The 26,246-nt window shown below is 39.1% G+C and overlaps 1 protein-coding gene across 2 annotated transcripts in view; it reads right to left on the bottom strand.

Moving 5' to 3' along the window:
• Positions 1-20: 20 nt before the first annotated feature.
• The window catches only part of Dkk2 (dickkopf WNT signaling pathway inhibitor 2), a 99,831-nt gene continuing 73,605 nt past the window's right edge, over positions 21-26,246 (bottom strand). For both annotated transcript variants that reach the window (XM_029567425.1, XM_008841259.3), the window contains exons 2-4: positions 5,380-5,530; positions 3,971-4,126; positions 21-871 (exon numbers count right to left, since the gene is read on the bottom strand). In XM_029567425.1, coding sequence (XP_029423285.1) covers positions 621-871; positions 3,971-4,126; positions 5,380-5,530 — 558 coding nt within the window. In that variant the 3' untranslated portion in view covers positions 21-620. The remainder of the gene's footprint in view (positions 872-3,970; positions 4,127-5,379; positions 5,531-26,246) is intronic.

The following is a 26,246-nucleotide window of genomic DNA, read 5'->3' as shown; positions in this document are numbered from 1 at the left end:
AAAGATGTTTTGGCATATATATATATATATATATCTATATATATATCTTTATTAACTATAGGTGAAATTAAATTCTGGGAAAATGAGCACTTTGAAGAGAAGCAAATTGACCTTTTTTCTAGTGGCTATCTTGAAAAGACTTGGCAAATATTGTCCGTTTTTTCTTGTAAAAAAGGTAGTCAGAGTTCCTAACTAAAAGATGACTTTGTGATGATGCAAATTAACCATGTTGCTTGTTTTCAACTTTGAATAGAAATATGGCTTTTACATTATTTTTATAGGCCATCCCCAATCTGAAGGAAATGTCTCCTTCAGCACAAATTAAACTCTTGGAAAGTCGGGTGGTATTCGTCAACAATGTCCACTCTGTGCTTTCTTTTAATAACAGCATTTTCACAAATGTGTACATTATTTACATAAACGAGTTGCATAATGGAAACACTGGTTGTGCTTCCGCCATCACTAACTGCTCCATCCGGTTCTGCTTTTCTTCCTTTCTGTGCTCCGCACCCTTACCACCTCCCTCACTCCTGCACTCCAAACATTATTTTCCATCATGCCATAATGCATTAAATACACAAGTTCACAGTCTGCTCGTGTTGAATTTCCCCCCGTGCTCATCAGATTTTCTGACACACATGGAGTCTGGCTTTGGAAGAGTAGGTAGCATCCTTCCATACTTTGCAGGATAGGCCCTTCGCACAGTCACACCGCTGAAAAATCTCTAGTCCATGAGAGCCCTTCTTGCGCTGCTTGGTACAAACTTCCCCCTGATGGAGTACTGGTTTGCAGATTTTGGTCCAGAAATGGCGAGCACAGCAAAACCCATCAGTGCAGTCTGATGATCGCAGGCAGGGGTCTCCTTCATGTCCTAAAGAAAACATGGCCAAAAGACGTCATAATGACGCTTTAGAACCATTTCTACTTTGCAGTCAGAATGACTTATGTTATCTTATACGACGTTGCCACTGATAATGAAAAGCCTTGGATGCAAAAGAATAGGCTCTCTCTCTTTAATCATCTGAATATGGAGCTTAATGAACAGCTGGACTGTGCTTTATGTTTACTTTGTCACAGTACACTTTTTCTATTTTCATATGCATATGTTGTATGCACATTTTGCATGTGTATGGGTGTGCACACAGGTGCACGGAAGAGCAGGTACAAGACTGAGGTTTATGTGGAGGGCGCCATCTTCCTTTCCCTTGCACCTTATTCACTGAGGCAGGGTCTCTCCGTCAAACCTAGAGCTAGCCAAGATGGCTAGACTTGCTATCTAGCATGCTCTGGGAGTCCCCTGTCTCATCCTTCTGAGGCTGGAATTGAGGCTGGACAAGTGGGCTGCCACTCTCACCCCACATCCATAAGTGCTCTGGGGATTGGAAGTCCTGCCATGCCTTCATGGGAGCAGGTTAACCACTTAGTCATCCCCACAGCCTGTAGTATAACTTTAGATAGTTCTCTGATTTTTCCCCCCTATGGGGAAAACAAAAAAAATAAAAGACTGATTTCAAACTAATTAATTTGATGAATTTTTAACAGGCCTAAACAAAGCCCTGATTCAAAAAGACTGAAATTCTCAGGGAGTCCTAAGACCATGTTTCAGTTGAGCACTACTGGAAAGGAGAAATTCTGAGTATTCACAACAGCAGGTATTTAATGCAGAGAATTGGTCAAATGTGTAGTGGTGAAACTAAGAATTGCCAGAGGGGAGTGATCAGCTGCTGGAAGCCACTACCATATATAGGCTGGCGGACCCCAAGGTGTATGTGATGCCAACATTCAGGTGTTGGGTCCACTAGCCAGGACCCAATAACCACATCTGGCAGGAGCTGAAGCCTCAAGGAGACACAGTCATGCCAGAAACACCAACTGAGGCAGTGGGAACCTGTCTACACCCAACTGGATGCATTAAAAAGGGAGTAGAGGGGGCAGGAAATGGATCCTTTAAGAAGCTGTGGGCCAGAACAGAGCAGAAAGAGGGCAGCTAGGCTCATTCATAGCCAATACGCTCAGGGGCAGCCAACAACATATTTAAATGTATGTGGAATCATAATGTTGGGTATGTGGGGTACAAACAAAAAGATCAAGTCAGCAAATGGCCTCCACCCATTGTGGCTAGGTTGAAATGTGTTCCAATATAAATCAGGGATTGGTTGTCCAGCTTTTCTGTTAAATACAAAATGTCAAATATATCCAGGTTTCAAGACTAAATGATCTGCTACAGCTCCTCAGTTCTACAACACTGTAAAAATTAGTGACAGATAAGGCCTAAGTGAATGGGTAAGTCTGTGCTTTTACAAAGCATTATTTTAGACAATCTGGTGTTGACAGATTAGGCTCACAGGCAATAGTGTGTCCACCTTGGGTTTAAAGGATTATCTATCACCGAGAGGTAGCTAATTCCATTGTGAGATTTGCTACAACTCATTAGCCATCTGACGTAAGATTTCTTTCTATTTTCTGTAAGAAAAAAATCATATATAATTAGATAAAATAATTAGTAGACTTTGAACAGTGCTGAGACATAGATATCTGGTTGGAATGAAAAGACTCTCATGCAACGGCAATTATATATGATATATATGATTTTGATGGATAAGAGATACGGGGCTGGAGAGATTGCTCAGTGGTTAAGAACACTGACTGTTCTTACAGAAAACCTGGGTTGGAATCCCAGCGCCCACATGGCAGCTAACAACTCCAGTTCCAGAGGATCCAATAGTCTCTTCTGTCCTCCGCGGGCATTGCACGCTATGGGTGCACTTACCTACATGCATATATACACGCATATACATAAAATAAAGATAATAAAAAAAGAGGGATGTAAAATAATTCAGGACATTGGTAAGTACAGGAAAATGACAAGAAAAGAAGAGTGATTTGTGAATGTCTTTAGCACTGTCCATGTGACCAGTAACAGTCCAGGCTAAAGGTTGCATCTTTAGGGAACAGGATCTTCAGAAAATGTGAGAAAATGCCTTGAGTTCAGGCAAGCTATGGCAATAACATTTTTTAAAAGGGACACTAGGTTTTCAGATCAGGACTTCTCAGTACACCTCAGTGTACCCATGCATATCATAGATTTCCAAAAATGGGAAGATGCATTCTTCCAGAATTCTTTTAAACAGTGGGCACTTTTAATCACATACACCATGGAAGAGGAATACCTCACAAATGCTTGAGAAAAGCTTCCTTCAAACGTTAAAGGCTTTCAAATTTTTGCTATTAGTAAAAGGCCTTGATGTTTTCCAAGTTGGTTATTAGTAATTAGGAGGATTCTGAAATATTTAGATATGAAGAAAGGGATTGTCTGGTCATGCATAACCCCACTATAAACCAATTATTTTTCACAGAGGAAGAGGAATACCTCACAAATGCTTGAGAAAAGCTTCCTTCAAACGTTAAAGGCTTTCAAATTTTTGCTATTAGTAAAAGGCCTTGATGTTTTCCAAGTTGGTTATTAGTAATTAGGAGGATTCTGAAATATTTAGATATGAAGAAAGGGATTGTCTGGTCATGCATAACCCCACTATAAACCAATTATTTTTCACAGAGTGGTTTATGAATAACATATCATCTGCTTCATTAGCGAAATAAAAGTTCCAAATCTCAAAAGGTGAAGAAATGACTCGAGAGCTTAGCGATTTAATCATCTGCCACAAGGATTTCTCATTGGTTTTTCAGTGCTTTATCCTTTGAAAGGTTTGTAACAGACCTGTCTGTACAGAAGATTTATTCTAAATTTCATATGAAAGATTTGCTTAGAAAATGTCATGGCAGGTCAGACTTCTGTCTTTCTTGTAATGTATATTTTCTAAAAATTCTCTAAAATCCCTACCTAATTCAGTTTAAAATTTTCCATTAAAGTAACTTTTGGTAATGTTTTACAAGCCCAACAGAATTATGTTTTCTTTTACTTCTTTATAAAGGAAAGAAAGAATAAACACACACGTACAGGTAACCCTACCTTTTATATGAGACATTTTGGTGTGCGACCTTCCTAAATTCTGCCATTCCAAGTCATGATTTGAATAGTGACCGTGGTTTCGATCTCGGTGCCGAGTGCCATCCAGGGCTGGGATGTGAGCGGTCAGGATGCTCTCAGTGACTGGGATGCAGATGCCTGGGAGTGAGGATGAAAACACATCAGTTTGACTCTAAACGGTCATATTTATTTGGCTGTGAAGTATGAGACATTAACTGACTGCTTCGTAATCTGCCTACTGCTTATCTTTTATCTGTTAGTGTATCCATTTATTTATTTATTTATTGAGTATAACGTACTTTGGCTCTGTAGTCAAGCTTCTTAGATCTAAATTTTGCCTCTTTCAGGATCAAGTGACCTTGGGCAAACTAGAAAGTAGGAATAAAAACAGAATTGCTCTCATTTGACTATTGCAGATATACACAGTACTTAGAACAGTGGCATAGTGAAGAAATAAATCAGTGTTCACTACTGTGTTCTAAAGTCATTTGACAAGACATCCTCAGGATCCAGGGTTCTTTTGTTCATGAGCAATACAGTCTCAGTCCACACAGTGCACTTCACTAATGGCATGAGGTCTTCTTTCTTTCAACACCTCTTCACGGTACCCACAGCAAGTCTGTGCCTCCAGGCCAGAGCAGGCATAACAATATGGGCCTGGTTAAGTCATTTTATGATTAAGCTTATGCTTCTACTTTTGGGGGGAGGTGTCTTTTTCAGATAAGGTCTTCCTGTAGCCCCAGCTTGCCTGCAACTTACTATGAAGACCAGGCTGCCCTTGAACTCACAGAGGTCCCTCAGCCTCTCCTCTCAAGTGCTGGGATTACTAACTCCCTTCTGAAGTTATTTAATCATGTGTTGCCTGTGATTTTTCATTTCATTACTGCTGAATAAATGTCTACCTGCAATTCACTGGGGTTGGGCACAGCCAGGCTAGAGGGTTGAATCCTTTGTCTGTATTTGGAAGACCAATCACTCCCTTACCAAGTAAGGGTACCCAGGCACATTTCAAACATATGAACTGGAATGCAAAGCTGCTCTGGACCTGGGTGAAGGACTCAGCAGTTTCTTTGCTTTGGCTCTTTGCATGCATTCATTCAGGTGTTTAGCAGAACAGAGTAACTAACCAGTGCTTTTGCACACAACACTTCAACTTTGCAATATCCTCTATCAGTATAAAGCATAAAGTCTAGAGTGTGGTCAGAGTCCAGGAAACTTAAAGTTTGGGAGGTGACCCAGGTAATCTCATATTACTTAAACCATGATCCAATCCTTCCCAGTCCTAAAAGATGAACTGTATCTCAGGAGCCTGCATAAGGAGAAGTTAAGCTAGCTTTCAAGGCAGGCTTAGCAAGTCAAAGAGGCCTGCGAGTACCTGTGAGGTGTCTTACCGTTATTGCAGCGGGTACCAGCGCAACACATGCCATCTCTATGGCAACGCTTCTTTTTCCTTCGACACACCATGCAAGCTGATGATCCTTGGTGCGGACTATGGCAGTATCTTCCAACTTCACATTCCTTATCACTGCTGCAAGGATAGGCCTGCCATCAAATTGAAAAGTGCAGGTGAGCAGTAGGTGAGGTCCTGTTACACCAAGAGGACATTATGATGGCAAACCTTGAAGGAAACAAGTCACAGTTGTGCTTGAATTAATACATCACTGTGTAACCTTCTGAACGTTGATCCTCCAAGGTGACCCTTAACTGAAGACTTTAGAAATTGACTTTCTTATTTAAATTTTTAAAATTTTATTCATCTTTTATGTGTATGAGTGTATTGCCTGCATGTATGTAAGTGCACCCATGCCATGTAATGCGCATGGAGGACAGAAAAGGGTGTAGGATCCCCTGGAACTGGAATAATGGATAGTTGTTAGCCAACATGTGGGTACTGGGACTCGAACCCAGGTCTTCTGCAAGAGCAGCCAGCTATTAACTGCTGAGCCATCTCTCTGGTCCAGTACTGACTTTTGGTGGTGACAAAGATGAAATTGACAGCACAGTCTTAAAATGGAATCGAGTCACATATCACTGCCCAACATTGGAGTGAGGATTTACACCTCAGTACCCATAAGAATGACTTTAGGGGCACAGAAAAAGCTTAGCTGTCGTATTGCCACTAATGGAAGAACACAGGGAGCACTAGTCCTCACCACTCTGCTTTCCATGTCATTGAAGGATGAGGAATTGAATAAAGGATTGTGCTAGACGCTAACACGTATCACCTGCCCACTTACAGAGCCAATATTTTTAAGAGAAACTTCTCACACTCTCTGCCTGTGAAACGGTAGGGAGAAACTCTTCCAGAATAGTTGGATAAGCAAACCACCGTCAGTCACAAATAAACCAAAGAATGGTGCCCTCATCCCTACCTCATTCACAGAGTAACGAAAGAGTAGCAAGTGGTCAGAGAGAGGCTGTGCTGTGCTTGACTCCACAGTTCTCACACAGCCAAAAGAGCTCTCCTCACGCACAGCATCCCTACAGCATCCACATCTTCTCTTCCGAGAACACACTCACACTTTTATTCTCCACTAAGCAGCATGCCCTGAAAGCTGCTTTGGCTGTGATAGATAGTAACTCAAAAATAAAAGTGATATCCCAGTTGTGTTCAACTTTCCTTTCAACATGTCCCTAGTTAGAGAAACTGAGCTGCCACATCACGCAGCACAGTTGTATTTAGAACGAGACAAATTGTTTTGTTTTGTTGCTGTTTTTATTTGTTTTGTTTCAGTTTTTGTGTGTGTGTGGGGGAAATCTCATTATGTTACCCCTGTTTGCTTGGAACGCACTGTGTAGATTACACTGGTCTTGAACTTGTGACAATCTTCATGCGTCTGCCTCCCACATACTGGGATTATGGGTAAGCATCACCATGCCTACCCTTCTTTTCTTTGAAAGTTGATATTTTTTTTCTGATTTTTCAGTCATACATAAAATTTAACCAAAAAATACAAAGTATATTTTGAGTGCTCTATTTTTGTTTTAAAGTTTGCATAAATGATGTGAGGATGAGACTATTGATAAAATCTTTGTAGATCTAAAATAATTGGTTCGTTTTGGGTATTGCACTTATGAAATCTCACCTCATGCCCCAACCCCACAGCACTGCTTCTCTCTCTCTCTCTCTCTCTCTCTCTCTCTCTCTCTCTCTCTGCTCTCTCTCCATGCTCATCCTGTGGGTTTGCACATGTGTGGATACATTAGGTCACCACACCACGTGTTTCCATTTACCTCTGATCACCTTCAGTTAGAAAGAGGAAGTAAAGATGAAGTTTGTATGTGAATCTCAAACAATTTATTTTAGAATCATTACAGTCTTGTTTACAGTTGGAAGACATACATTGAAAAACAGCAAACTTCAGTTTCAAAATGCTTTGAGAGGATTGCACAGTGGCTATGCACGCATTGTAATTGGAGGCAGATAAAGCTGTAAGATAGATCTGTGTGTTATTATTCCCCTTTTCACTTCCGTTAATCGACTTTGGAGAATCTGAACGAAGTTGCTTTCACAGTAGTAGGCTGTTTTTCGAAAACCGGAGTCTGATGAGAACAAAACAAATGCCACTTCCCGCCTTGCCACACTCTTTCCCTCAAGCACTGGACTCCCGTCATGTTTAAACCCATTCATTTTAATTGAAGCACAATCACATGTTTCTGATTCATTTACATTTATTTCATTTATTACATTTATTTCATCAAGTTGTTTTGCAAGAAACATTTGATGTCTTACAAGTCTTTCCTTCCTCAAAAGTAGGGCATGTCCTTTCAACGGAAATAAACATGTGCCACCTAAAACATCATGTGCTATTTACAACTCTAACAACAAACCCTCAAATGATTCTGAATATAGAGTGATACTTGGTTCCATTCCTAAAAAGGTAGACTACATGTTACCCAAGGTTGTTTGTTAAGGGTGGTTTATTTATGTACAGAATGGTAGAAGGTGCATCATCTTTGTCCCATCTTCAGTGAGAGCTGAAAATATTGAGATGGTCAATAATTAATGTAGATGATGTTAGAAAAAGTGGTACACAAGGTAGTCTCATTTTAAATTGGGCGACAGAAAGTTCATTTTATCTAAAACTAAATAAATTAGTGAACATATAGTTTTATTATACTTTTATATGTCTTTTAATTAGTTTGAAGTAAAAATGATACAGGTGAAGAAAGCATTTAGGATTTTAAATATGAAATTTTATAAATATTATGTACTTGGTATTGAATGCCCAAATGTAAACTCTAGAGGGAATATTTTGGAAATTTTAATAATTTACATGCACACATATGGCTTCTCTTAGGTTTAGGAAACTTTTGGCTCCAATAATCTATATATAAGACATGTACGTATATAGAGCAGAGAAGATGAAATAAGTTGAAAGAAGCAAATTTGAGAGAAGAAAGTGATATTTGGAGACATGCTTTGTCTTCCAAAATCAGCGTCCTCACACAGAGGTACTCAGGCATATACTCAGGCAAAAAGCTTGTGTCTGACCATTATCAAGAAAACAAAACATGAGGGAATATGGATATCCTATTAATAACAATTCACATTTCAGCATCTATGCGAGGTTTTTCAGTAAAGAATTCTAAACAAGGTATTTCAACACATGAGGGCTCTGCAGCTTGTCATTTCATTGTTGTTTTGTTTTTACTTTTCTATATTAATCCCTTTAAAGTATCTAGAAATTGACATAGTAAGAAAGTAAAGGAAAGAGAGAGAAAGAGAGAAAGAGTCAAAGCCAGAGAGGCAGGGACATGACTCACAGCAACAATGGAAGACTTCGAAGAGGGGATGGCCATGACAGTGAACAAACTCCTGAGGGAATAATACACATTAATAAATCTGCCATTCAGAAACTTTCACAAGAAAGGTCTTTATTTCCCATTCACTTTGTTCTCCAAAAGCTGTTACTTGGTCCCACTTGATGATAGTCTTGTGGAAAAGAAAGGTGAGTTTGGGAAGCTTAATCAAAGTTTGCATTTAATATCACCTATAATACACTTACCTGGTAATTGTTCTACAAGTTAAAAAATAGCTGGTATGTTTCTTACTATAGCAATTAATAGTAGTGGATTTTCATGGCTGTGCTTACTTGACCTTTAGGTGAGGAGACTAGATAGATAACTGTGGTGCGTGAAGCTCAGTGACAGTCTATGTGGAAAGAACCAGAATGAGACCTGCATTCTCTGACTGCTAAAAATTTGCTAAACTGATTTGGGAATGCAATGTTGTTAGTACCCACAATCATTCATTAGCCAGCCCTAGTCACAATTAGGAAGGAAATTAATTTAGGACACTTAATAACAGCAGATGATTAGTCATAAATTAAGAATGTATGAGGTCTGTCCGTGATGAGGCCAAAAATCACAGACGTTTGTCTCGCCCCCTTTCTAGTCTAAAAATAGAGTGGTTTCTACAAATAGCTGTGCTAGAGAGCATCACAACCACGACACGAACTAAAAAAAGAGGGAACACATTGGATACGGCTTGAAAATGAAGTCTATCAGAAATCAGCATTTATTTTTCATATAAAAGTTTTGAAAACCATTTCCACTGTGTTAGTTTGGAGTCATTATTTACAATTTTAGCGATGAGATAAGGAAGAGACATTAAGTAACTTCTAGAAGTACACCGTGGGTTGATGACAGAGACTTTGAGGATGTTGAGCCCTGCTTTGGTTTCAGGCCTCATTGTGAGATGTAGTGACTGAGGGAGCATCACGGTGAAGGGTTAGTACCCACACAGACAAGGCTGCTCCCTGGTGACCTCTGTGCTGAATACAGAGCTTAGAAGAACAAATGTGGCCACATCTCTTTCCAACGTCAACATGTCCCACTGCAGCTGTTGGAAAGGCACTGCTGGCAGCCCTGGCTGAGCTGTAACTCTGCCTCATTCCATTTCTTGACAACAGTTTTCTGTTCGTTTTTTGTCAGTGTGAACTGGAATCATAAGCAGAAACCCACCATGCAAACAATAACAAATCGTAGCCTAATGAGCAAAACAAAATGAAATGTATCATTCCACCCTGTTCAAACTAATTGAGACTTTATTTCCCCAATTTTTGTCAAAACTGCATGGAGAAGCAGTTTATTAATTCAGCTTTATATATAGGATTGAGTGTATATATTTTTTTAACTGTGTAACTCTTTGAACATAAAGCAATTAGATCCCTGGGAATAATGACAGGAAAGGAAGAGTTCCAGGTATCTTTGCCACACTGACCATTAAATAGACCTTTGGCCATAGCCAAAACCTTAGGTTAACTCATTCTCAAAATGATGATATCATTCCTGTTTAATGGTGGGAGGGAGAGAAAGAGAGAGAAAGATCATACTGTGTTTGTGTGGGATGACCACCCATCCGGATTCTTGCAAGATCGACCTAGTTTTGTTGTTGTTGTTTTAATTTAGACAATCCTCTGTCCCCTCAAGCACTGTTTGTAACAACCCCAGAACTTTGCTGGAGCCAGGAAAACGTCACAAGTTGGGCAGGCAGAAGAAAGCCTGCAGGGGACAGCCCAGCTGTGCGAATGAAAAACATTTGAGTGGACAGAGGGCGTGACAGTGAAGGGTGGGGGATAGGAATATATCTTGGGGCTCTGGAATTGGAGCAGAGCAAAGTTGGCTGTTACAGTTGGGAAACTTGACCAGATTGGTTTGTCCTAACTCCTTAGAGGAAGACTTAATTTCCTTTGTTATATTGAACATGGTAGGTCTATATTTCCATGAGTACACAAGGTACACTACTCCTAAGGTACACATTTCAAAAACAAACATGGAAACAGGGACCATGGCCTTTTGCATCTCAAGTTTGGCTTTGTAAAGAGTGTGTATCTTCTCCCTTGTCTGCTATTACGTTTAGGAAAACATCTCTGATGACCTATGGCATCAGACCAGGAGGAATGAGCGATATTAAATTTGAGGGAGAGATTTCTGATTTTCATGAGATGCAGGATACGAAAGCTCAGGTTCCTTAAAGCAGCTGTTTGGCTATTCGCTCAGCATTCAAGTCATTCAGCCTTCTGGACTGCACACCAGTTACCATCCAGGTACTGTACTTACGACAGCTAGCTCTATGACTTACCTATTAGTCTTGCCTGTTACCCCAGAGATGAATTGACATCTAAAATTTGCCAGAATGTATTTAGATTTGTTTTTTGCTTAAAGACTAAATTTTATTATTTTTAAATTTGGGGGGGGCGGTATGTGAAGGAGTGCAGGTGCCTGGGGACGCCAGAATCAGGTGCAGCTGGAGTTGCAGGTGCCTGTGAGCTACCTGACATGATGCAGGAACAGAACACCTCTGCAAGAGTAGTAGGTGCTCTTAACTACTGAGCCATCTCTCTACCCCTTGTTTAAGATTGTTTTATTAATATGATACATAATGTTAAACATTTTGTAACTTAAAAAGTCATAGGTATTTGATGTGGTTCCATTAAGTAGATTTTCACTGCCTTATTGATCAAAGTTATTGATCCTAAAATTCATCACAACATATGTTTCCATAAGTATTTTCTTATCAATTAAATAGTGTGGCTCACATTCAGTTAAATTTTGAAATGTGTAAGTTATCATTACTACTTTGAAGTTTTGCTTCCAGAATATCCAGTGGGAGACCAGGGTCACTAAAGAATTAAGGGTAAAAATCAGGAAGGTGGCTTACCCATTAAGGGCACTTGCCACCAAGCCTGACAACCTGAGTTTGAGCCCTGGTGGAAGAGAGAACTGACTCCCCAAGTTATACTCAAGAGTTCTACGTATACCACATCTCATGTGTACACCAAAATACAGTTAGGGTCCGAGAATCAAGAATAATTCCCACAGACACCAAGAAGATTGTACAAAAAGTTTATTCAGGAATTTAGAGCAAACGAAACCAAATGGTGGCTAGCCAGGCACAGACTTCATGAGCCAAAGATGGAGTCTGGCCCCAGACAATAGCAGGCAGGAGCTTTTATTGGAGAGCTCCACAGAAACCTGCACGTGCCAACCGTCTTTTAAAATGATTGGATGGCCCAATATCCTGAGTACGGGGAAGTTTTGATTGGTAGGGGCTATCTTCAGGGCATTGGAATGTGCTGACTGATATCTTTAGGGCCAGAAGTTTTTGCTCATACCTTATAAGGCTTTTACATGTCCAGGGCTTACTTAATCTATAGCTTCCTGGGGAGGGGGGGGCAACTAGAAATTTACAATATGCCTGAGCATGTCTGGGCTTGTCTGAAGAAGCTAGCCAAAATGGAGTCAGTGCATTCTGGCTCTTCGATACTAAGTAAATAAATGTAATATTTTTTTGAGAATGAAGAATAATACAAAGAAGACGCGTTTAAGACAAAAATTTAAAATAAAATCATTAAAAATTCCTTCATCCAAGCAGCTCAAGTATGTGATCCTAGCACTCGAAACTGTATCACACACACACACAAACACACACACATACACACACACACACATACACACAAACACATCACATTAAAATTCCTAATTTTATTTTTCTGTACTTCTGGCTAATGCATAACATTAACATTTAGAATGTGTGGGGATTTTGACTATATTTTAACCCATAATGTTGCCAAAGAATTACCAGGTATATTCTGGAACATATTTAAGAGAAAAGAATTACAGATACTGAGGATCTGAAAATTGAGTTAAACAACTTATGCTGTGCAGCCCATGGGAAATCTTTGAGTTCATTTTACATAATTCACTTTAAAGAAAAGATGGTTAGAAAATCGATTTGTTTAACTAATTTTTTATATATACATGTGTTTTGACAGCATGGATTTATGTGGCCCGTTTGTGTGCCTGGTGCCTGTAGAGGCCAAAAGAGGGTGTCAGATAGCCTAGAACTAGAGTTACAATTATTAGCTGCCATGTTGGTTCTGGGAACCGAACCTGGGTCCTCTGCAAGAACAGCCGGTGCTCTTAACCACTGAGCCATCTCTGTAGTCCTGGAAATTGATTTTTGACACAAAAAGTCGAAGACAAGAACATATCTGTTAGCACTGCCCAGGTTATAAAGTAAGAACACCGGGTTTCTTTCAGTGGACTGAACATACACTAGCTTCCCTAATGTGTTCAGAAAGCCTCCCCTAAGTCCCAAGAAAAAAGTTAATTCCATGAAATAAAAGTTTGCTTCTCACTGACTTTGCCTGCTCTACTCTGTTCTCTGTACATCATTGAGGAGATTCCAGGAAACATCTATTTTGAATACAACCCATGTTCTCAACAGGGACATGCACATTGCTGATTGTGGAATGAATGGGAAGCATTCACCTTTTCCATCTGGTCAAAATACACAGAGAAATCTAAAGGATGACTTTTACCTGGATCATCATTATTTTTGTAGTTTTTAAAAACTTCTTTCCCCTTCATTGTTTTTACCCATTTCCCCTCATTGAAAATCTACAGGACAAAGTAGTCTTCTCTGTGTTCACAAAACATCACCTCAGCATGCACAGTGATGATGAGTCCTGTGTTCCATGTTACAATTACCACATCCCTTATAATTCTGTGATAGGCTGAGTACAATTAACATAACTCAAACTGAGGAATAACTACCTGATTTTATATTCTCTTCTACATTAAGTGTTGTCCATAATATAAAAATTTCATTGAAGTCATATAAATTTGCCTGATCTCATGACTTTAAAAACGTAACATAGTAAGACAAATTTTGTAATTGTACTATTTGAATTATCCCTCCAAAGTAATTTTTATGACCCTTGGCTAAGCTAGGGAGTTTCCGTTTGTTCCTTAATAAAATCAACACATATTCCTAACTTCAGCAGGTTTACAATAAGTAATCATGAAACTTCCATGGATTATTTTTTAAAACTACTTCTTTACCTCGAAGATTTCTCTCCTAGAGATTCTGTTTCTATAAAACTGGATAGGGTCCAGGAATAGCCTTTCAATAAAGTCTATCCTGATGAACACACAAGATCAGACAGAGAAGCATGGGTCCAGATCTGCTACAGAGATTGATGATGCAGCTTGTGCGGTATCACACAGCTGATGCTGATCTGGGTGTGAACTCAGTGCTATCTCCACATAGGTGTAAGTTTATGTGGGGATTGTTTCCATGGTAACAACTGAGCCTGAGAAAGAGACCCAGCAGCAACAACAACTATTTCCAAAAAGGTTCACCATCCTTCCTTCTTTCTACTTAGACCCTGGGCTTAGCAGAAGACTTGGGAATGTCTAAAGTTGTATGAAAAGCAAAGCAACAGTAACAATCATACCAGTGCTCTTTGGGAAGAACATAGTGTGGACTTAGAGCTGTCAACACATCTCTTATGGCTGGATTGTTTCACGGCCTCATGTGGTACACACCTGTGTCATGTTGGCAATGTAAAACTATATGGCTTTCTTTGTATTTTATGTCCCGTGGGTCTTCACAAAACAGATAGCTTTCATCCCCACACCAAGTATGATAGATAGATGATGCATGTCTACATGTTTCTATTCCTTTTATGGTATCCACTTTCCCATTCTCAATGAAACCTGCACTGATATTTGAAAGTTGGTATTTGTGTAGATATGAAAACCTTAACTTTCAAATTTTGCCGCTTAAAAAGACCTTTATGATCATAGAATAGGCCAAGCTTGATAAGTATTTATGTATTCAAAATGTAAATACTTGCTAAACATTATATGCATTGCTGGTTGTGAACAAATTTTTGCTTTTATAGGTAAAAATCATGGATTTAGAAAATAATGATAGTCCTGTGTGTATAATTATGTATACATACATGTGTATAGTGTATTTTCTAATTATTTCAACTTATCTCAAGAAATATACCAAAGAACTATGTTGTAGCATTTACCCACGGGGAGACAGACAGGCTTATTGAGAATAGAGGAAAGGGGAAATTTTAAGTTATATGTAAACCTTTCAAAAATATTCTGAGAGCTGCTGGTTTTGGTGGTCCACACCTTTAATCCCAGCACTCAGCAACCAGAGGCAGGCAGATTTCTGTGAGATGTAGATCAGCCTGGTCTACATAGTGAGTTCCAGGCTAGTAGGACTACAGGGAGACCCAGTCTCAAAGAGACCAAAACAAACAAAAACAAACCAAAACCCCCAAAACCAAACCAAACAAGCAAGCAAAAACCCCAGAAGAACCAGCATTTCAAGATTCAAAGTAGAGTTTCTGATTTCTTATTAATTTGTCCTTATGGTTCCACGTTACAAAACCCTGGAAGAACTTCTATCTTGATCTAAGGTTTCCTTCAAGAGCTTTCAAGTCTCTTCATGAAAAATTTTCTGAATTGTTTAATAAATTTTGTCTTTTTAGTGGAATAAGACCATCAATTAAACATTCAAAAATACATTGTCACATACATATATACATACATACGCACACACACAATGCATTGCTCTAACAATTGATTTACTGAGCTAATGTTTATTATTGTCTTAGCTGATTTCACTTAGTATAGAGCAAACTGTTATACTTCTCTAATCTTGTTTAATTCTCTTTCATTTCCTCTGGGAATTAGGGCAGACTAAGTCAAGTGGCCACTGGCCACATTTTGTTCTGATTTTGAGGAAACAGCTGATGGAAGCAGATAAATTTTGAAAAATTGCTCTTTTGTGATCAAAAAGATGAAGGGAAAACACAAAAAATATAAACCTTAATGCTCATTGTGTGGTGAGAGAACTTCCCACGTCTGTTTAAGGAAATCCTAAGTCAATACTGCTTGAAAATTCTAAAACGTTCCCATTAGAGCCTAGAAACTATGAACAAGGAAACAGGCACTGTTCATCCCTCCAGGTATCTCAGTGTGAAGAGGCAAAGGCTCTTGAGGAAATGCTGAGTCCACATCACTGCTCAGATGGTTGCAACAAGAGCCCTGAGCCATAGTAATCATGAGATTGCATTGATTAAGAAACCTTGATTAAAAATGCAGGACACGGAGATGATTCACAATTCTATATCAAGTTGGTCTGTGAAAGTATTGCAGCAGAATGGTGATGTCTCTACCCGGGATACGGAAGGATGTAGACACCTGGTGTGTCTGCAACAGGATGATGGACTTGAAGAATCGACTAAGGAATGGACACTGTCTCTGAGAATAAAATTTGCCATCCTTCTCTTCTATTTTCCAGCCTGATTCCTGAATTTCTGGTAACTCAAGCCTGTACTTATATAACTTGTTGATGAAGGCTCTGTGTTCTGTTCCTGTATTTTTTCTCAGTTGTTTGGATTGTTCTGTTGATAAGGCAAATCAGATCTCCCACAGCAATTTATTCAAGAAGCACTCCAAGTACACTTATATTGTCAATATAATCATTTCTGAGTTCCAAAAGTCAAGACAAACTATGAGAGTTTGAAGCAATTTCAGAGTGTCAATGTCATGCTAGGGTAAAAGTCTCCCAGTGGAAGGCTGCTTGACTTTCTGATGGATGAAATTTGACAGTGGCCAAGGTCACTCATTTATTTGAGACATTTTTAAGATGACTGAGTGGAAAAGCCTTAGCTTGGAGAATATTTTTACTTTTAGTTTCTGATAACAATAATGTGACCACATGTTATTTATTAAAATAAAATACTTTTCCAAAAAAATTGTATCTCAATGCACATATATTCTTACTGTGTAGAAAAAGGAAGGTCAGCACCCAAGGACAAAGAAACTTGTGTCTAGAGAACAACATGGTATGAAGACATCACTTGCGGGACTATTATCAATTTCTATCCAAATATTCTGTTCAAAAGCTTTGCTAGAGGAATGAAAAAGGTGGAAATCATGAGGCAGATGATGGATGCTTCAGTTTGTGTGACCCTACTGTTCAAATATCCTCTCAAAAATGTGGTACATCTATGATGACATACTGGATGTCTCAGTAATCCCAAAGAGACATATTAAAGACATTGGTCCCCCACACCACCCACATCCCAGTACATCTGCTTTGGTGTGGTGTCCAGTGCATTCTTAATAGTGCAAGAGAGGTCAGAGTACTTGTTACTAGATGAAAAAAATGAAATCATGTCTCTGAGTTTAAGTCATTTTCCCTCCATCCCCTTGGTTCTTCCTGCCTGTGCTGAGTAGGTACCTCTACTTTCCTGATGCTTCTTTGTGGGCCTCTTGCCTTAATAAGATCCCCAGATGCACTGGCATTGGGTTCTTTTTAACACTTCCTTGTCTGACTTTACATTCCAGCAACCTTAAAATGTGAGATAAGGGAGAAGGGAGAGAGGAAGAAACTGAGTGCAGCTAAGAAAACAAGAATCCCCACCGGCATTGGGCTAGAGCTGCACTGTGTCAGTACAGCCAGAGTGCTGTTCTGATTAATAGGAAATTCAGTCAAATGGCCGATAGAGCTTTTAGACAGCTTTGTCAACATCGTTCTAAAACCTTCTGCTTTTTTTCAAAAATAATTCTGCATTTAATATCAAACATTCAAATGTGTCCAGAGCAATATTGAGAATGCTATACAAAAATCTGTGTAGTTTTATTTTCTCATTGTAACCAAAGAAGGAAGTTCCATCACAAGTAAGATGACCTGAAAACACTTCGGTTATAGGACCTTTGTGCTTTCTATCCATCTCTCTAGCTTTTGCTTACGCACTCCAGCTGTACAGGAGGACTACCTGCACATCTTCTAGTCAGCCACACTCCATGACTGTGAATTTAGATTTAGAAACATTTTTCCTCTGCCAAGAACATCCTTCCTCCATCCACTTCATCATCAGGGTATTTCCATCTCATGCAGAGATTACGTGAACTTACTTCACCTTTGGGAAACCTTCCAGGCTGGATTCCCACCTCCGGTTGAGATGGATGGGCCACTCAGCATTCACACTGCTAATACTCTGTGATTCTCCGTATCAGGACAGAGCACGCTTGTTGACTTCTTCATGATCTTCTTTATATTCTTTGACTAAGGACATTATTTCTCACCTTCATATCCCCCGTGGTTATATAATACTTAGCACACTTTAGCATTCTTCAGGATGTCCATTCATGAGTCAATAATATTTTTCTGTAATGGTACTTGGAACTTTATAGCATTGAATTGACAGAAATATTTATAACCGCTCTGGAATGGTAAAAAGTAAAAGCTTGAAAACCTAAGAGGTGACTTTGTAAATATTTTGGTATTGAGTTTTGAAAACCACTTAAATCCTACTTATTAAGCCTTTTATAGCCTAGAACTTGATATATGCTTCAGGAGAAGGGAAGTTGGGTGGTGAGACATTTTCTGGCCAGGAAGCTTGCTGTAAGTGTTTCATATCGAGCCATCAGACTTACACTTCTTGAGGGCTATCATCAGTTCTAGGCCTTGTATTCTTCTGCTCATCTTATTTTTCATGTATAAATTATTTAAAGTGAAAAACAGGACCTTTGATTCCTAAATGATGCGGATGATCTCTGCCATAGAGGTAACGATACCTTGATGGGCGTCCTGGGCAGCAACTGTCTGTGATCTGTTTCTTAACTGTCCTCTGAAAATGTTTAAGACTTTTGGTAGGGTAGAGCTGTGACAGAAAAGGCTTCTGGGAATCAGGAGAAGGTGATGCCCCGCCTCCTAAGTACTTCCTTCTATCTTGCCTTTGCCCTTACCTCTAAACATTCTTCTTGTTTGTACATCACGTCTGATAGTTTTCCTACGTACCACCACTATGAAGTTCTATTGCCAGGAAGTTAACTCATAATGGCTTCTCTAAACATTCTAGTGTTATATGGAAGTGAACATCTCAGTGGTATTAAAGGACCCAGTGTCTTGATAGACTTTAGTAAAATAACATCATGACCAGTATACAACGAAAGGACATTTTCCAAGTGTTTGTGTCATAGAATGCCACCACTGAAACACTCAATTGACACCTAATTATAATCCTAAACATAGTAAGTTAAACAAGATTAAACCAGACACATTCATATGTGTCGATTTTCACTAAATATAGTTATATACTTATATAATATGAAGATACATAATATGAATTGGTACTTGCAGGCCTTGAATCAAATTCAAGTATTGTCTTTAATTCTGCTTATGCCTTCCCAACTTCCATAATTATGCCATATTTATTGGAGTTTTAGAAAGACCGACACATTTTTTGAAGGTTCTGCTCCCAAATTTAACAACATACGAGTATTTTCTAAAAACATTTTTTTCAGTTTAATATGAGTTCATATTTGATACTCATCGAAAAATAACATGAGACTATTTCCTGGACAAAGTTCCTGAATTAAGAACTCTACCTTCTGGGTTAAATTTCCTGAGTTCCGTGTTTCCTAAATGTATTATGTCCAGGCAGGGATGTCACTGTGTTTTGTAAAGGTTAAGTTCTTGTAAGACTCCTGTATAGTCTGGTTGCACAGACTAGACTAATGTGTTGGATTCCCTTGTTCTGAGGGAAGAGGAAAGACACAGTCACACCTGGGCACAGCAGGTATCAGCCAGGATAAATTACATCTGACTGTAACATTTCCTGGGTTTAAATGAGATCACCAGAACTTCATTCACACAAACCAGTCAAGTTGTTTCCACATTTAGATGAGATGAAGTGATTTTTTTTTTTATTACAAAACCCAACACTAGCCAGGCTCCTGTCTGAGGACAGATCAAAAGTATACCAATCTCCCATGCACTGCTTTCCATCTGCCCCCGGAGCACAGCACTAGCACATACTGATCAAATGCCACCTGGGATTATAAGTAGGGAGGTCTGAAATGCCAAGAATGAGTCCGTGGACTAAGGCTTCTCATCCCATGTTAATTAGAACTGGAGCTATACTTTCCTTAATAATACATTTAAAACAGTTTATGGTTTGAAAAAGATGCTTCCAAGAAGGTTTAGAATGTTTTTCTTATACAGAAGGATTAATAAAAGATTGGAAATTTTGCTTAAAAGCCTAATCTTGCTTTCTGGAGAACACTCTAGTAAGAAATGAAAGATTTTTCAAAACAGAGTTCCACAGAATGAATCAGTTAGATGTGTAATCAGCTACTGATTATGTAACAATAATTAATGTTTAGCAGCAACAGTACATAGACCCTTTTGTTTTCAAAATTGTGAAGTTTTTAATACTTCAAATAATTCTCTATCACAAATTATCAATACATGTTTGAGAGCTCTGAGAACTTCAGCATTCTTAGGTGTCATCTTGCCATGTCTGCAGTGAGATGCTGCCATGGTCAATAAACATATAGTAATAAATATGCTTGCATGTACTCAGATGAGGTAGCACATACCCACGTCCCAACATCTGGCAAGTTCAGTGCTGAGTTCCTCAACCAATAAGCCAATGTAAGGCAAAACATGTTTTGAGTGATAGAGTGGTATGTTTTTCATTGAGGACAAGTTTAGTTGAAAATAATACAGAAATTGTCTGGGAATTTGGGTGCATAACCTGGGTGTGGTAGGGATGAGCTTTTTACATTTCTTACTAGAGTTCTGTAACTCTACACAATCTCGGCCTAGCCATGAATCCTGAAATTCACCATCTTAAGAGCCAAAAAGTCTCCTCCTGCTAACAGAAGCCTCCATCACAGAACTTCACTACAGTCCGCTCATATTTCCACAAGACCCTGAGACCATAGATACTTTGCAGATGTGCATTTCGCACAATGATTTCACAACTTTCCTAGACATATTTTTGGATTACTTTACAGAAGAATACTGAGCAATCTCTGATCTTTATTACAAATAGCAAATTTTAATTGTAATCAGTTTGGGGGATGATTTCCAAACTTGTTAAAAACTTAAAAATTCCATTTCCTGCCTATTGAATGACATGGTGGCATTATTGTTAATTCTTAGTTTTGTTGATAGAGTTTTCTTATCTTTAAAATTTTTGTTTCTTTTAAAGAAATGACTAAAATATTTGTGCATGACATAATATGATATCTGGAATTTATTGTATTTATTTTTCTCCCTGGTAAGCAAGAGGGAATTGAAGAATATGGATGAAACCAGACTAGCTGTGACGAAAGTGGTTGACTCTACAGGACCAGTAATGTGGAGTTTTGCATATACTGGTCTCTGTATTTTTGTGTTTGTTTAAAATTTCCATTAAAAACAAAAAAACAAAACAAAAAAACAAAAAAACAAAATAAGGGACTGGAGAGGACCTGGTTTCAAATCCCAGGACCCACATGGTGGCTAAGAACTGTCCATAACTCCAGTTCTGGGAAATCCAGTGCCCTCTTCTGTCTCCTGTAGGCACTGCACCACATGGGTGCACTTACATACATGTAGGCATAACATTCATACATATAATTTTTTTTTTTTTTGTAAAAAAGAAATCACTTGATTCCTATGCACAGAACCCAGGCAGCATCCTGGAAATGTGAGCTCAGAATTTCTTCCTGTCTTCATTTGCTACTGGAGCAACACTAGACTGAAAAGATCTTTGAGCCTGTAAGAAACTTCTGAGGTTCACCAATCTGGTGATTTCATGATTTATTGTGCAAAGCTGACACAAGTTAACTGGGCTTAGAAATTGGTGTTCTAAACCAGGCCCAGTAGCATGGGGCTGTAATCCCAGCTCCTCAGGATGCTGAGAAAGGAGGATCAATCACAAATTCAAGGCTTGACTAGGCTGCAGACTGAGTTCAAGGCTAGTCATGGAAATTTAGTGAGACCATGTCTCAAAAATCAAAAAATGGGATGGAAATGTAGCTCAGTGGTATAGTATTTGCTTAATATAAGCAAATTCCTGGGTTCAATCCCCAACAGAAAGAAATAAATTTAAGAAAAAAAAAGAGAATAAGAAAAAGAGAATTAATGAAAGAGAAAGAAGAAAGAAATGAAAAGAGAAATGAAAGAATTATTGCTATGGTGTGTATTATTTTATCCCTAAAGACCAAATCATCCCAGGAGTCAAGGGGGAACCACATGCACTCCCAGACATAGGGATCCATTGACATTTCAATGTCAGCAGAGGTAAAGATACTTAAGTTAGAGTCACTGCTAAGACACTGCACTTTTGAAGAGTCATAACCCAAGTGGTTCTGAGGTATCCTTAATACATCTTTTCTTAGAATGCCTGGGAGACCTGTTACCTTGGAGTAGAAAAAGAACAATTAATATGATAAGACTAAGTGATTATTTTCTAGTGTCTTGACTTATATTTTTATCTTTTGGTCTTGAAATAACTGGGGTGCATATATAAGCTAGAAGTAGAGTATTGCATATCACAATACCATGGACACTAACCACATCCCCTGTAGCCAGCACTCCCTTCCAACACCCCAGTCTCACTCTGTGGTAGCATCTGAAGTATTATAAAAAGTACTGTAAACATAGCCAAATACACATGGCTGGAGAGGTCATAGATCTTAGAGAAATCCCAAAACTGTCACACCCCTAATGTAATAGTTTACTATGTACAAAATATGTATCCTTATATTTACAGACGAATATTCCAGAAGAAGCTTCTTTTGCACCAGACAGAGACTATTACAGAGTTCCACAACTGTTCACACACAGACATTGTCTATGAATTGCCCAAGTCTAAGTGACACATCTACAATGCAACCTCTACAACTAAGGCTCATGGAACATAGAACAAGGGGTAAAGAGGACACTAACGAATATCACAATTCTCCTTAATGAGGCTCCCTCATACAGCAGAGGGCCAGGAACACAAAAAGTCACAAATGGCTGAAGTGTAGGGACTAAGAGTTCTACAGAATTTTGGTCCTTGGCCAGGACTCCTTTATTAATCTACACCCATCCAGGGTTCAGGGACCATTTTGGAAAGATTGTAAGACCCAGGGAGGAGGTAAATGACCATGTGGAAATAGAGTCCTACAAGTTCCTGGGACCTTGCTCATATGAACCTACAGCAATGGTGTCAGTATGCACAGGACCCATGTAAACTCAAACAGACAAAATCCCAGTATAGAACTGGGAAAATGGACAGCAGGCCTCAATCTTAGCTGAAGAAATATTGGCAACTGATTACTGCTAGGTGAGGAAGAGCTGATGTGCCTAGAGCCTAAAGCGAGGGACTCTGGATAAGTTGACTAGACCTCAGTAGATGGATTTGCACTGAGGACTGTCTGGAGACACTAACTTGACACAATAGGCCTTAACACGATGACAGAATGTATGAATTCCAGTGGGGGGTGGGAGCTATGGGAATGTACCAGCAGGGAAGGGGGTATAAAGATGATTAAGATTGATTGAGATGTTCTGTATGAAATACACAAAAATTCAATTAAAAAGGCAAGGTGCTTGCTTTAAAATGTTGCACTGTTTGGCAACACTTGATGAATGTCAGTCTAATTAAAATGGCAGATTCCCCCTCTTTTTTCAAGAAAAAAAAGCATCTGAATATATTCGCTTTCTGAACAACCTTCCTGTAAACTCATCTATATACCAGCTTGTGAGTAGCACAAATTCTCTCGGTGAATTAGGAAAGTGACTTGAGTTGGGCTTTAAAAAATATTAATATAAAATCTACATTACATACAATTAACCATGTTAAAATGAATAGTTCAGTAGGACTGAATGTGTTTAGACATTCACAATCGCACTGGTTCCAAAACATTTTCATTGCTCTAACATAAACCCCACGCCACTAAGCAGTTTGGTTAGACAAGGGAACCTCTAAGCACAGGTGAGGTAGCCTACTCAGAGGCTGTTAAATGCTTTGTGGTTAGTATGTGTTGAATCAAAAAACAGAACCCAGATTTTCTACCTCTAAATTCAGTATCAGACCAGAAGTTCTCAAACATGATGCTAGTGGATGTGTCAGACACAGACCACAAGGTTCTACCTTCAAAGTCTCTGACTCAGTAAGTCTGTGATGGAAGCCCACAGTGCTAACAGATTCCCAAATAATGCTGATGTTTGCTGGTCTCCTGCTTTGAGAATCATTGTGTTGCAGTGAGGAGCCAACTCCCCAATTTCCCAATTACAGGTTTTGCCAAATTTAGCCAGAAGTTTCTATATTCAAACAAAACAAGAGATGCTTACTTTCACTATATCATAGGTTTTTGGGTTTGCTTACTTTTGTTTATTGACTAAATTCCATCAAAATAAGAACCTATAGTTAAAGGCATTTTGGGGCTTAAAAATCACCATGTAGATAAGAATTTTATTCCTTATGGAAGACTGATCCTTTCCCTTAAATAGCTGAACTTGTCTTTTTCAAGTGCCTGGGGGAAATGTTTAAACTGGGTGCATTTGTAGGTCCGATCCAACTGCAGGTCATTTCCAATAATAATAGCTTAACAAGCAGTAGCTGCTAATAACCTGGTGAATGCATTCGTTTCATAACAATTAAAGGTGAGAGGGTTTCTTTTGGTTTGACTAGAAATATGTCTGAGTATGTGGCTATGGGGCAAACTATGTGCTTTGTATTGGAGGCAGGGCTTTCTATCCTGGTTCACCCTCAGCCAAGCTTCAGGCTGGCATTCTACCCAACAGCAATGAAAGATCTTCTTCAAGATACCCATTGCATTGCTGGAAGCACCCCCCCCCCTTCTCGCATGGATTTTTGTATAAGCTAATGCCAAAGTTTTAGCATGAACTGGAGACTACCCCCCATGGACGTGCATGTGTGTAGATGAACATTCCAACATCTGCCCACCAGATCTGCGAGTGCCCTCCTGGCCACTGAGCTTGAGGCTGGGTGAGGTAGAGCATTGCAGGAGTCAACAGTGGGGCTGATGATGTCTTGTTTCTAAAGTGCTGGGATCCTTTAATCTTTTTTCCTTTGATGTCTGAGATTTCCTTCTTTAGGCAGTGACACTGGGACCAAAACAACACCAGGAAACCATTTTCCAGTAAAGGGTGTGTGTCCTATAGACACCTGTGGCTGCCCTGGAACCAGGTGACTTGAATTATTTGCATATTTCTCCGTTCTTACTTTGCGGGTGGGTGGGGATTTTGAGATCTTTTTTTCATTGTTAATCTGCTGGGTAAAGGCTGACTTCTATTTGTTTTCTCCACACATATCAAAGTCACAAATAGGGAAAACAAAATCTTTGTAGCTATTATGAGTATAAAATGGGTAGCCTGCAGGACAACAGGATCTTTGTACAAATGGTTTGTGGATTCAAACAAGAGAGAGACTAGTCTGTGGTCAAAGTCACTATATAATTAGAAGATGGAATTTGGTGCTGAAGGTATCACTGATATCAGCTAGCATGTGCACATACACTTAATGTTTGTGGACTACTAACTGTTTTTCTTTTACTTTACAGAAATATAAATTATTGTCAGTCTGGGAAAGAAGAAACGCATTCCCCTGCACTGTCTATATTTAACCATCTAATGGCTAAATGCAAAAGGTCCTCTAGATAGTGTCATTCTCGTCATTCTCTGCTCTTTCTGCAGGAATTTTCTGCAGGAATTCCCTGTATGGACAGTCATTTCATCTCTAGCTCAGAGCATCCTGGCTCTCACCTGCCTCTAGAAAGTCTTGCCGTTTCCCTCTCTTTCCAGCTCATAGTCCCCAGACTCTAACCTGCTTCTAGCGTGTCTTGAACTTTCCCTTATCATTCCAACATAGAATTCTTCAACAGAATTTCTCATTTTACTATAAAACCTTTTACTCTAGAATTATGCCCATTTTCATGGCTTCAAATGTATCGTACTAAGGTCTAAACAAGGACTAAGACATGCCCTTGAGACTACAGACATTTCCGACACACCATCTAAGGTCTCCTGGATGTCCCACATGTCATCTGCCTACATCTACAGTCAGTAAGACTGGGACAAAAGCATTTCTTCAAGACTTTCTAAGCAGTCTTCAAAAAGTAGAAATTAGGGCATGCTTGCAAGTTTTCAAAAGAGACCTACAAAGCTTCTGGCTAAGGAGTGGAGATGAGATCATGGGGTAGAGAAACTGAGTTTAGAGTATTCTTAGTGATAAGGTTAAGCAAGTTAAGCTCTAAACATTTTACATTTTTCAAAAAAATACAACAAAACATTAGAAGTTATTAGTTCTTAGTAGATAAGACCCTACTGCTGAAGACACAACATACTTTGAATACAGGACTTGAAGCAGTGGAGCAGGAACTGATCTGGAAGCCTTCTAACCAAAGTTTGGCTGTCATAATGCTAGACAATGATATGTAAACTGCCAAGGAAGAAAAACAATCAGTGGTCCAAACCAGCCCTAAAGCCTAATAACCATAACAACCTGCAAGGCAAACTACCTCTATTAGTACATTAGTTGTGGCACTGTTATCTTGGGGCGGGGGGAGGCAATCAACAGCTATCTAATTGGACTTGAAGCCCTCTCAGTGGGAGTGAACTCATGGGTGACACTGTAAACACAGTCAA

This window comes from Nannospalax galili, unplaced genomic scaffold, assembly GCF_000622305.1.
Source record: "Nannospalax galili isolate Female #2095 unplaced genomic scaffold, S.galili_v1.0 scaffold41, whole genome shotgun sequence".
NCBI lineage: Eukaryota > Metazoa > Chordata > Mammalia > Rodentia > Spalacidae > Nannospalax > Nannospalax galili.
The sequence above is the reverse complement of the archived record's forward strand: the minus strand, read 5'-3'. Positions and strand labels throughout refer to the sequence as shown.